Below are 13,814 nucleotides of genomic sequence, written 5' to 3'. Positions count from 1 at the left end.
GAAAGAGAGACATTTGATAGTTTACAGAGATAGTTGATGCAGAGAGATAGATGGAGGGAGAGAGGGATAGATGGTATGATTTAGCTGATAGGAGAAATCATTTACCAGTGCAATTTGTCGACAAGGATCTGGGGATCTCTCAGTGTGTCAGCGCCTCAGTCACTTTGATGAATGATGGAAGTTCACTGACTCTAACACTATCTCTCTCTCACTTTGCCCGTCTCTCTAACTCTCTCTCACTCAGCCTATATTCCTGCTCCCTCTTTTCTGCTTTAAACCCCAGCCGAGCAAAACCATCTCCTGCTCAGTGTGTGTTCATGCCCTTGTGTATGTGCATGTACTATGTGTGCATGTACACAGGGAGATGTATCACACATTGGCTCATCATTTAGGCTTAGTAAAAAGAAAACCTCCAGGTGAAGCATTTTCCCTGCAGGTCTCACTTCACAAACCAACCATTTTTAACTTGACTGTCTTTGTTCATGGTTCAATGGTGGTGAGTTTGTGTGTGTTTGTGGTAATGCGTATGTGTGTTTTTGTGCTGGACTGAAGTGTGTGTATTGACCATGTGAGGCCAATATATCAACTCAGGTCTTTACCTATGCTGCGAGGCAGGGAGGCCTATCGATGAGGTCCCTTGTTTTAGTTAAGCAAGACTCGCCTCAGGCCACAGCTCCACCCTGTATCTATAATCTGAGCTAGGCCAATACAAAGGGGGGAATTACAGAGTTTAATGCGTGCACGTTGTGTTTGACCCTTGTCCCGGCCTGATGCAGCAGTAACGTTTTGGATAACAAGCAGAAATGGATAAAGAAAAGAATCTTATGAACTGCAAATTCAGCTCAAAAGCCCTGCTAGATGTTCTATCCACAAGACCAAAGTTATTTACATTACGGAGTCTCAAATACCAGTCACTGGCCAAGCAGCTGATACACAGAGACCTCCTCCTGCTCAACAAAGGTGTGTGTGTGTGTGTCTCTGTGTGTCTCTGTGTGTGTGTGTGTGTGTGTGTGTGTGTGTGTGTGTGTGTGTGTGTGTGTGTGTGTGTGTGTGTGTGTGTGTGTGTGTGTGTGTGTGTGTGTGAACGGGTGAGAGAATGTAACTAGTTTCTAACTGATATCATAACTGAGAGCAGATTTTTGGATCGATTGACAGCCCTAGAATAAACCAATGCATTTTGACTTGGAGAGTCTTGATCAGGGTATAAGGTGCAATGGGAACAAGGATCTCTTTAAAACTCTTCAAATGTTCAAACAACAAAACAGATATTATATTGAAACCTCTAAAACAACTTATATCAGATATACCATATGGCCAGTTTCAAGGCTTAAGAGAATTTATGATGCTGAAAATGTGTTTGAACACCAAGCCAAAGATATGTTCCACAAATATAAACGTGGGGGTTACAACAAAAAGGTACTCAAACAAGCTTTGACTAGAGGTTCTTAGAGAGTAAGCACCTCCAGAACAAGAGACCCTGTAAAACAACTACAATATCTAACACATAATCACCAAAACTGGGATATTTGCACAATGACCTCACCCCCTGTTCAGTGTTGCACAAACCTCCAGACTTCTCTTTCAGAAGGGCACCAACACTCAGAGTCTGATGAGGAGTAACCTACCCCCTTGATCCACCATTTGGTTCCCAAAAGTCCAATTGTACATACAGATGTTGTTCTTGCAATCATTGTAACACCAACAGAGACAAGACATGTGTGGATGTTTTTAGTAAAAAGACATTTCAATGCAGAGGCTTTGCTAATTGCAATACAACCAATGTTGTTGAAAGACTTGAATGTGAGTGTGGCTGTTTCTGCATTGGCCACACAAAACACAAGCTGCAGGAGAGACTGGCTGAACACAAATATGCTTTTAGGACCCACAAACGAAATTACCCCATGGCACAGCACTACAAGGCTGTGGGCCACCCTAACACAGACACTTTGAAACCCATGGCCATCGAAGTGATTCCAAAAGAAGTGGTGACAGACTCAAACACTTCCTTCACAGGACACTTTTTGGATTAATGCCCTCAGGATCACTTCTTTTCATGGCCTAAAAATGAAGTTGACTTCTCCCTCTTTGTAGAGCATCATGGAATAGATGCTCTGTAAGGTGACCTTGCGTGATTTGAAAGGTGCCATCAAATAAAATGTATTACTATTATTATTATTATTACCTTTTCTACACTGTGTTTCACAATGAACCCTGTGTTATTGTCATGTTATGCTATATACCTTTGAACTGCGTAATCCTGTATAAATGCAGTTTTTTTCATCTCTGTATACCTAATATCTTTGTAAGATTGCCCTCTACATACTGTATACTCTTGATTTATTTTGACTGCTTTCCTTTCTGCCATTATAACTGTGAGGTTGCACCTGTTTTGTTGTTCTTACTGTCATATCCTAGGTCTTGAGCCACTGCAACATTCCTCTCTAACAAGCACAAGACGAGTCCCATTTTATTATTGATGACTTGACTTGTTTGCTGTTGGAGATATTTTTTTTCTTCATTTGTATGTGAAGTGAGCCTAAGTAAGCCCTTAATTGAGCATGAGGCTCCACTGCCTGGGGAGTCGGCAATGACTCTCTGCCAAGAATGACATGGCTACAGTCAGTGAGCCATCGGCAAACTGCTTTGTTATTCTCAACCCTATCAATCTCTATGCATAAGAATAGCCAACTTCAATTATGCTATTGATTGGAAAAACCTTTGGAATGACTAAGGTCAAAGTCTCATCCCTCCTCAAAAAGCCAATGATTGATTTTTAAAAATGTTTAAGCCAGTTTCCATCAAGTTTTGAAATAGTGCAGAAGAAAAGTGGGGTGCTAATATGTCAGACAGATTCATCATCATCAGTTGGAGGAAATGATTCTCTGACAGGCATGGGGGGGGGGGGGGGAATTAAAAGATAAACAAACGAAAACAAATGTGTAGCACATTAATGACAAGGATCTTAAACTGGTGGTCTTCCTCTTCGGCTTCACAGGTGAGGAGCACCACAACTGACTGGAGGAGATGCAAAAATATGCAGCACAAAGCAAGTTGTTGATGTTTCTGTGGAAAATATGTCTCAGAACCCCATCTGTTTCTGGACGAAAGCCACTCCGCTTCCACTTATAGATATACCATCTGAATATCTGTGGTTAAAACATCTGTACTGATCTATTAATGAATATAGGGGATTCTTACAGTGTCTGTTATCAACAGCTGTTTATACTGTATGAAAGTTTCTCCTTCAGTTCATCAAATCCCGGCAGCATCTGATGGCAGCAGCATCAGCAGCAAATTCTCCATTATAATAGCAATCCACCAAAGTGACAGCGCTCCTGGCTTTTAAAGGGAATGGGAGATGACACTCTGATTGGTTTACAGCGTGTTACACCCAAAACACACCCATGATTGATTTAGAGACTTAAGTACAAACACTTTCCACTGTTGAAACAGCAAAAGTGGATTTGGACACGCCCTAAATCCACTTGCACCAAGTGCTTCAGTATGGAGCTAATGGTCATATGTTTTCTTCATTCGAAAAGAGATTTCAAACTGAAAGTCCAAGTTTTGATATTGAAATTTGAAAAATAAAAGAAAGTATTAAAAAAACCCAAAATTAATTACTTTATTTTCAATAAATTATTTTTTTTCATCCAAATGTTTTTCTTTTTACAGTTTCAAATCTCGTCTTTGCGGTTTCAAATATTTTTTTCAGTTTCAGACTTTTGGCCTTGATATTGCTTTGTAGGCGTGGTATGAAGGGAAACGGGTGTGAAATAATGATAGATAGCATAACAATAAAGGAACATAAACAATGAACTAAATTACACAAAAATGTACCACAAATTAATTATAAACCCTCATATGCTCAAAATGCCACCCCCACCTCACACGATGCCTTTTAAACTTATTGGCATAAACTGACGCTCAGTTTCAATGTCCCAGCCAGGAGTATATGAGAAATGCATTTGCTTTGTTCTGTAATGTATTGGTTCTTGACAGGATTAGATAAAACCTACTGTGATCTCTGTCTTTACTTGTATGTTAAGCATTAAACTTCACTCTGGAATTATTTCACATACATTGCTTGTCCTTATAATAGTGTGTGGTGTTACAGTAAATGAGAGGCAAGCAGACCACAATTTAATAAATATTTATTTGCACAAAAACAGGCAGATCCAACAAGCCCCTGATTCACTGTGGGGGAAAAACAAGTAAAGCAAAGGGATAAGACAGAAGAGGAAGGGAGAAGAAGAGCTGTGACAAAGAATTGAGTTGTGAAAGTGTCGAGAGAAGAAGAAAACTATGTTCAGTGTTGTACACAGTGTTATATACAGTCTATGGTTGTACACAGCATGAGAGTAGCAGTCCTCAGCTAGTTTATTTAGAAGCTGAGGAAACATACTGATGGACTGTGAAGGTGAAGATTTTCTGCTTTATGTTGTTGTAAAGAAATAAAGACACTGTAAATTACAGTCCTTGGCTGCAACATTAACTATATTAAACAGCTGTAGTTTGAAGCTAACTTAGCGAATGCTAGCCATATGCTTCTAACTTAACTTGGGCAAATCCTCCACCTAAACACATCCTTTACCTTGATGTATGTCCCTATGTTACAAACATCACCATCAATATAATCCAGCATAGGATCATCTGTGATGTGTTTCTGACCTGCTCCCTCAGGAGACACCAGCAGCAGAGGAGACCTCCTCCTTTATTGTTGTGCTGTCTGTCATTATTTCACGCCCCTCTCCCTCCATACCACACCACACAAAGCAATATCAGGGCCAAGAGTCTGAAACTGAAATTTTTTTACCTGAAACTGAAAAAAAGAAAGAAAAAAAAATTTGAGTCAAGTATCATCACTTAAAGCAATTGAACAGCTCCCAATGGAACCAAAAAAGGCTTTATATATATTTTTTTTTTTTTCAGGAGTCCCCAAAACATGTAAACACACTTGGAGGAGTTCCACTTTACTTTTTAGTCCCTGAATAAACACTATCAAACAGACCTTCTTCTCAGGCTGGTACCAATCTCAATAATGAAAGGTCATTGGTATATCCTAAAGGCCTCAGTATGTGTCAAATGCATATTAACAACAATAAAGTAAAAACGATGTTTGTCTTAGAATGTTCACATCTACATTAAGCAAGGGTCTGTCAGTCTACATTATCTGAGATAAGGTGACACTTTAGATTGATTTGACAAGCTACATTAAAGTCCACTCTTTATAAACAAATCAGCAAACTAGGCCAAAGTCAATAAGAAACCCATCCTTATTAATAAAAGTCCTGTTTGCAAAGACTATGTATATTCAAAAAGGTAACGATAACGTTTTGGTTTTTTTCTCTTTTTCTTCTCCCTACCTTTTGATCTTTATCATACATGCAGGGTAACCAAGAGGCCCCAGCTCACCCCGAAGCCATGGCCCAACCCTTCCCACCGGCTCAGTACCCCCCACCACAGAATGGGATCCCTGCTGAGTATGCCTCGCCCCACACCCACCCACCGGCTGACTACACAGGACCAAGTACGGTGGCAGAGCATGCTCTGACACTGTACACGCAGACACACACACAGAGTGAACAGCCGGGAAATGACAGCAACACCCCCGCTCTCACAGCCAGCACAGTAACAGTGAGTCTACACCTAAATATGTGCACTGATTTACACAGGAACACCTTGATAATTCAATGCAATCCTGTACAACAGCCCAAACCCATCTTCCCATCAATCCTATCCAAAAAACCAAATGTGTTTATGGTTGTTCTGAATGGCTTCACTCATAGAGAGGCTGTCATAGAGAGGGGAGAGATGTGATATCATTTAAATACAGGGATACCTTTTTTGTCTCTCCTGGAAGACAGTCATAGTGTTGCACTGATGTTTTAATATATAATGACAGAAATAGTTGTGTTTTGAATGACAGGAGAGAGAGAAGTTAAAACCCTGGTAATTTCTTGCTACTGCATGAACCCCCACTTCCACCTCAACTGGCACCTGTTGGAATCATGTGGAGAGAAGGGGTTTCTGAAGCCATTCGACCATCCGACAAGCTGTTTTGCGGCCATGGCTCCTGGCTGCTGCAGAATTCAGTGTATCGGGCCTTTGTATTATGATCAATTGAGAAACATACATAATGACCCTTAAGCTTTCTATGGTGAGCTGTATAATGCCATCAAAATAGTCTCCCTGCCAAGATTCTTGTATCTCTTTCAAAATGTACCCATTTTTTTGGCAAGGTCTTTTTCCAGATCAATAAACTCAATAGTTATGCCTTTTATCTGGTGCTTTAGGAAGGTAACAGTATGGAAGTATACTCTGAGACTCCCACTGGGTCGCCATTGAAAAGGGCAATGTTAAAAATAAACAGCTCTCTTCCAGGACTTATTTTTCCAGCACCCAGAGAAAATTAAGGTAGATAACTTAATAATTTTGAACTGCTTTAAAATATAACAGCAGATTGAGAAGGACTGCAGATTACCAGACACTTCTTTTCACATCCCAGTATTTCACAATTATGTCACCTTGAAAGATCTGTATAACAAGCAATTTGCCTCATTTACAGTTCAATATAAGTTTTATTGTCCCACAGCACATTTCCATACTTACAGATTAGAAATGATGTCCATCAGTGTGTGCCCAACTTTGAATTTCTCTATGAAGAAAGAATTATATATAAGTTTTTATTGGGCTCACCTGAAACCAAAAAAATCTGGTCTCAGGCTTTGTAAAGAAATTCTGAATGAGTGAACTATGTCACACTCTCTCTGAAGAACAACTGGGAAGAGGTACAAGGAACACAGATTGGGGATGATGTTGGGGATGAGGCCCTAGCAGGGCCAAATCCTGTTCCAATAATGCCAGGCATCAATCTGCAGAAGGCTCTCTGTCTCACCTTTTCTGAACATTTCCAAAACTATCATTTTTAGTGTGACATATTCAAGTGGTTCTATGACATGTACAGCTGTTTGTTTGAACCTGATCCAGAGACTGCACTTTTTCCTACAAAACCACAGTGTCTCTGTGCAAAGTACTACTATGTATGGAATGGTAATTGCAAAGAAAGTAAATTTAAGGCTAGTTTAGACAGATATTGTGTCCCAGTTTAAGAACTGGCTAACAGAGCTCACTTGTATATTACATATGGAGAAAGTTCAATATGGCGTGATCAACAGTTTTAATTCAGATATATGGCAACCATTTCTGGATCTACTTGCTCAACATGATGCTGAATGTGGCTAGCAACAAAATCCACAGCGTGTGGTCCACCTTTCTCATTGTGCACTTGTGCTAAGCAGTGATTTGATAGTAATGCTGCAGTGCAATTATAATTATTTGTCTTAAATATTCCCTTTTTCTTTTTTGTCTTTTGTTTCTACAAAGTTTTGTCTGTGTCTATATTTTAGGTGCTGTATTATGAATAATCCCAATAAAAATATTATAATAAAAAAGCAAATAGAGGATGAAAAGAGGCACTCATAAACCAGTTTCTACGTAAATCAGGCGACAGAAAAAAAAAGGTCACACACTCTAATATTTCGTTGGACCGCCTTTAGCTTTGATTACGGCACGCATTCGCTGTGGCATTGTTTCGATAAACTTCTGCAATGTCACAAGATTTATTTCTGTCCAGTGTTGCATGCATTTTTCAAGATCTTGTATTATTGATGGGAGAGTCGGACCACTGCGCAAAGTCTTCTCCAGCATATCCCAAAGATTCTCAATGGGGTTAAGGTCTGGACTCTGTGGTGGCCAATCCATGTGTGAAAATGATGTCTCATGTTCCTTGAACCACTCTTTCACAATTTGAGCCCGATGAATCCTGGCATTGTCATCTTGGAATATGCCCGGGCCATCAGGGAAGAAAACATCTTTTGATGGAATAACCTGGTCATTCAGTATATTCAGGTCAGCTGACGTCACTCTTTGGGCTCATAATGTTGCTGAACCTAGACCTCACCAACTGCAGCAACCCCAGATCATAGCACTGCCCCCACAGGCTTGTACAGTAGGCAATGGGCATGATAGGTGCATCACTTCATCTGCCTCTCTTCTTACCCTGATTCTTATGTTGATGTATTTCTTATTCAAACTCAATTTGATTTATTAGTCTAAAATCAATTGTACTGTATATGTTGTACTTAAAATGTTTTAAAAAAGAAAAGAAAAAAAAGAACGTATTTTCTACTATACCAAAAAAAAAGTTAATTCTTATATCCACCAATCCCTCATGTACTCTTCTCCTTTGAAGGTTGTAAGGTTTGGATATACAGTTGAGACAGAGAGTTCAGGTGGAACACTGTGAAACACGCAGGGAACTGCATCTGAAATCTATCATTTGACTCTAGGACTGTCTTTCTGAAGTTTTTTTCACACCACACTTCACACAACATGAAACCTAAAACTTAAAAAGTAAAAAGTACCCTACCCTTTGCTCCCAATAAAAGCTCTAAAACCTGAAAATGCATTAAACAAGAAAGTAAATGAGTTTCCAAAGATATACAGAGTGAGTAGAGAACAGATTTCACTTTAAATTATTTTTAGTCATCTCCTGGGCCTGCACTAGGGGATCAAGCATGTATGAAAATGCATGCATGAAATATACATTCACACACACATACACAGCAGTGATAGCCTGATGACTGTACACTGACAAACGAGTGACATTTCAGCGCAGTCCTGCACTCACACACACACACACACACATTCACACAGGTAGAGCAAAGGATGTCCACACTATAGTTAATTGTACCACCACTTGTGTCTAGTTGAGGAGCCTTCAAGCTGTCAGGGCCAATAAGACTGGATCATGCTGGCAAGGTATGTGAGTATATCGACAGTGATGGAGTGCAGCAAGAGGACAGGACACAGCGCAGTCACAGCATTACTTGAAGAGTTTCACAATTACAATGAAACAGGCTGTAACCGTTACTGTAAAGACACATAGTTAATGGAGGACAAAGTAGGAAGACACCACATACACTTTCGCTGTGGCTTGAAAGACGCTTTCACTATATTTATTGTCACAAAAGTATACTAATAGACTGGGTCAGACTAATACATCAGGTTAATAATGTGTTGTTATTTTACAAAAATAAATTATATGACTGACATCTTAGCAATAATTGCACTTTGAATGATTACATAAAATATACATTGTAGAATTACCTCTTAAGAAAGATCTTAACATGAAAATGTCAGTTATTTAATGTCTTCAGAGAATGGATATTAAATAAATAAACTTATTCAGTTATTGTACTTCAGTATTTGGACTTTGCTTAATTAATTCCATTTTGAGATGTTGTTTCCCTGCAGTTCATAAAGAGAAATAAGCCACTGCTTTATAAAACTTGATGATTTTGTAAAATTTTGTTTAAATTAAAATGTGAAAAGATAATTTGCATAAAAATTGCATTCGGGGATGATTTAAAAAAAATAAAAATTCAGTTCATGATGTCACTCTGTGTACAAAGTGTAGTGATGGTGTGTAACCTCTATCTATGTTCAAATATGGACTCTGTCGTTGAATCTGAATGCCCTCCTTGTTGGGCCTTGGTACAGGTTTGGCTATCAGCAATAATTAATTATTATTGAAGATAATAATTAATTATTAAAATAAGGAATCAGGAATTATTCATAATAAGTAATAATAACAGGACACCAACCAAGAAGACTGGGAAAAGATACTAAAATGAAAAAATACAAATGTCCATCCATTTGGACTCTGATTAATAATTTACCAGCTATTATCAAACAGGTGGGGAGTTCAGGTCCTCTGAGCGGAGGCCAACACGGAAGTAACTTAAAACTGCATTCTATAAAAAGGCCATCAGGGGGCGACCGTTTCGGTGTCAAAAGGACTTCCGTCTCTATACAAGTCAATGGAGAATTCACCAACTTCTCACTTGATTTATAACCTCAGTAAACGTTTTCAAAATGTGTTTATGGTCTCAATCTCTAGTTTAAAGCCTTTCCTTACATTTTACATTTAGCAGACGCTTTTATCCAAAGCGACTTACAAGGGAGAATGAACACCGTTGGCACAGCAACGGGAGCAATTTGGGGTTAAGTGTCTTGCCCAAGGAAATGCCGACATGTGGACTGGAGGAGCCGGAAATCGAACCCCCAATCTTACAATTGGAGTACTGCCGCTCTACCTTCTGTGCCACAGCTGACCCCGGCTGTGGCTCAATACAGTATGATGTTCATTTGTGAAATTTTGCCCTCACTGATTTTATATTTGACGATAAAGCAGGGTATGCATTAGGGCGTGGCTATGTCGTGATTGACAGGTTGATTGATTCACAGGTTCAGTAGAGCGGACATATAGGCAATAGACATAGACCATATGGAAATAGATAACCGTGAACTTGTCTCACAACGACAGTTTTCTGAGTTTTCTGTTTTGTGTAACATTGTCGTAACATTTCAGTCACCTAAAAATGACTTGTTCAGCTTTTGGATGTACTAACAGATACACTAAGGATTCGGATATTCAGATGTTTCGGTAACTAACATTGCATTTCCCATTCAAAATGACTTGCATCTTATTTTAGCCAAAATTAGAATCTCAATTAATATCATAGTTAACATTAACGTGCATTACTGACAAAGAGTAAAGTTTAAGTTACAAGTCACCATGTGCTAACAAAGCTCCGCCTCATGTTTTTATTTTTCCCAGCATGCATCTGAAAGTTTCAAGATGGCGCTGCTCAGATCCGAAACTATTGGCCTCCGAGCAGCAGTCCACAAACCAATGGGTGACGTCACGGATGTTACGTCCATTTCTTATATACAGTCTATGTTACCAAATCATATGAATACTGTAGCTAGTTAATGTTAAAGGATTCTCGAGTTCTTTGCAAACAGAGTATGGCAAAATTAGTGTAACATTAACCAGGCAGCATACAAAAGGATTTATTTAAAAAAGTAACAAAAGTTAAACACACGATATGTAATCATAATAAATGTATTTAAGGGTAAATGAAAAATAAACACGTGTTTAAGTAGTGTATGTATACATGGAAACAGTATGGCAGAACTCCAGACCATGTGCCAGCTGAGACAAAGGAAACTACAAGTGTGACGAAATCAAAGATGGTGCGAGAACCACATGTTGTTGTTCTGTAGTGTGTAGATGGTGTAGACTTATGAAGAGGTTAATTGCATGCAAGGCCTAGTCATGGATGTGACATGTGTGAAGCATGCTTTTTTGTTTTTACAAAAATTATACATTTTTATTATATTTCTAAACAAACAAAACATATTACACAACAACAAACAAAACATAATGGCGTACCTAAGGGGGGGGAGAAAGAAAAGAAGAAAAACAAAACACTGCTTAAATATATATCAAAGTTACAATAAATGCAAGGGGGCCCCTTTAAAATGTCCATGCTGTCAGGTCAGAAAGTGTCTATGCTCTATACATTCAGTGCCGCTTTTTATACATATAATGCAAATTACATACTTTTTATACATATAATGCAAAATACATACTTTTTATACATATAATGCAAAATACATACTTTTTATACATATAATGCACAATGTAGAAAATACACATGGTGGCTACTCCCATACACAGATACACAGGTTCAGGATGCAAAAAGGGGCAAATACCACTTCATTATTATTTTATTCTGAGTTGTTTGATGAAGTTGGCCCACCTATTAATTATATTTTTAGTCTTACGCTGTCTTTTTGCTAACATTATTTTATAGGATATGTTCTTTATTAAGGATTCTAGCTACTTCTTAAAAGAGGGTCTTTCAGAGCTCTTCCAGTATTTAAGGACTACTCTGAGCATTGAAACAATCCCCATGCATAGAATTTTAAAGGCAACCTTATTCAATCCATCTACCTGTGATATGTCATATAACAGGCCCAGTCTTAGAGTTTTTGATATCGGGTTCCCCAGATTGTCGTCCATACATTGTAGCGCCCTGCCCCATAGTGTCCGTATGACGAGACAGTCCTACAGTGCATGCAGAAGTGAGACCTGTGTTCTACCACTGCAGCACATCTTGGTTCCTCCTGGTTCAGCCCCCATAGAATACCTTTTCCCTCAGCTTCTGTTATGTTCTTCCTATCCTTTGATACAATATGTGGCCATGATTCCTTATCTTTTTCACATTTCAGGTCATTTTGCTATATATTTCTCAAGCTGTCACAAATAACACTATTCACTTCACATAACATTTGTTAACATACTGAAGCTGTCTGCTTGGTGTTCAGGCTGAACACTATGGTTACACAGTTTTTGATTTGCATTTATCTCAAGACATCCCTACAACTCAGCTTATACTGAGCACACCTCTCATCAAATGACAGATATTATTCATTTTTGTGAAGATCTGCCAAAATATGCACTCCCTCTTTTACCCATTTTACCCAATAGATACTTATTTCCCACATAATCTCTGGATTATACCATACAGAAGCATATCACTGCATATATAGGGATTCCTTCATCATTTTGTGTGCTATTAGTCATACCTTCCTTAAGTGATCAAAAATAGGATTGATGTCCTGCCCACACAAGTTTTTATCCAGTTTTTGAGGTAATACCTGTAATGGTTTGAATGGTGTTGTGATGTTAATTTTTAGTTTCCCCAACTTTAACTTTTTTCCCCTTAAGCTTCCAATGTTTAGCCAATTTGGACAGTTCAAATGCCATTTTATATAGCTTGATGTTCAGTAGTCCTAGCCCCCCCATTTCTTTTGGGGTCTGAATCTTTTTGAAACCAACTTGAGGCCTTATATACAAAACATTATATTGTTTAAATATTGTTTTTGGGGATTCTATCGGGAGCATAGTTCCATTTTGGAATAATCACCATCTTAACTGCATTGATTTTTTAATAAGTTCCATTTTTCTAAATATTGTATTATCATCTGTAACACTGCTAATAGGTACAATTGCATACATGCCAAAGTATGAACCTACCATATCTGATGTACAGATTGTAGATATAGGCATTGCTTCTGATTTATGCCAATTGACATATCCTGATATCTTAGGGAACTTTTGCACCGTTTCCATGAGAAGAGGAGTTGCGTAAACAGCAACAAAATATTGTCAGCATATAAAAAGAGCTTATGCTCCTGGTTCCCTCTCCCTACTCCTTTTATTTCTGTGTTTTTCTGAATAGACAGCTAATGGCTCTAGACTACAGCTAAAAGAAATAATAGAGGGTACAAAGGATATCCCTGCTTGGTGGATCTGTTAGCCTGAACAGTGGCTTTTATATCACTATAGGACATCAGTCCATTTCCGGAATTCTGGACCAAATAAACCAAAGAACAGTGAACAGATATTTCCATTCTACCCTGTCAAAGGCCTTCTCTATGTCAAGAGAGAGCGCAGTGACAGGGCAGAATGATTAACTATCGAGCCAAATAATATGTAGAAGGAGCCGAATACTATCAGATGAGCTCCTTTTCTTCATAAAGACCACTTGGTCATTATGAAGAACGCTTGGGAGAATCTCTAGTCTGGCAACTAGAATCTTTGATTGCACCTTCCCATCAGCATTACACAATGAAATAGGATGATAATGGCAGGATTTGTTAATTCTCTATCCTATGTGGGGATAAGAGTTATCAAGGCCTCTCTATTCGATTTTGTCTGTCTAAAATAGCTGGTACATTACTTACTTATTATTTTCTCACCTTTTTATGTGGTTGGCCAAAAGTTTCCAAACTGTATCCCCTTCTTCATAATATCTTGTTTCTCATCCCAAATAAAGCATTATAAAACTCATATTCTAATACTCAATATTCTATAACGAATTATTTCTCCAAATGTG

The 13,814-nt window shown here is 38.5% G+C and overlaps 1 protein-coding gene across 1 annotated transcript in view; it reads left to right on the top strand.

The window, feature by feature from the left end:
- Positions 1 to 13,814, top strand: part of LOC134003001 (RNA binding protein fox-1 homolog 3-like) — a 266,760-nt gene that overhangs the window by 141,713 nt on the left and 111,233 nt on the right. Inside the window, exon 2 of the mRNA XM_062442082.1 lies at positions 5,392 to 5,637. Within this exon, the coding sequence (XP_062298066.1) occupies positions 5,425 to 5,637 (213 nt within the window). The 5' untranslated portion in view covers positions 5,392 to 5,424. The remainder of the gene's footprint in view (positions 1 to 5,391; positions 5,638 to 13,814) is intronic.

The sequence above is a fragment of the Scomber scombrus genome, chromosome 21, assembly GCF_963691925.1.
Source record: "Scomber scombrus chromosome 21, fScoSco1.1, whole genome shotgun sequence".
NCBI lineage: Eukaryota > Metazoa > Chordata > Actinopteri > Scombriformes > Scombridae > Scomber > Scomber scombrus.
Note: the sequence above shows the minus strand (reverse complement) of the source record. Positions and strands in the feature narration are given on the sequence as shown.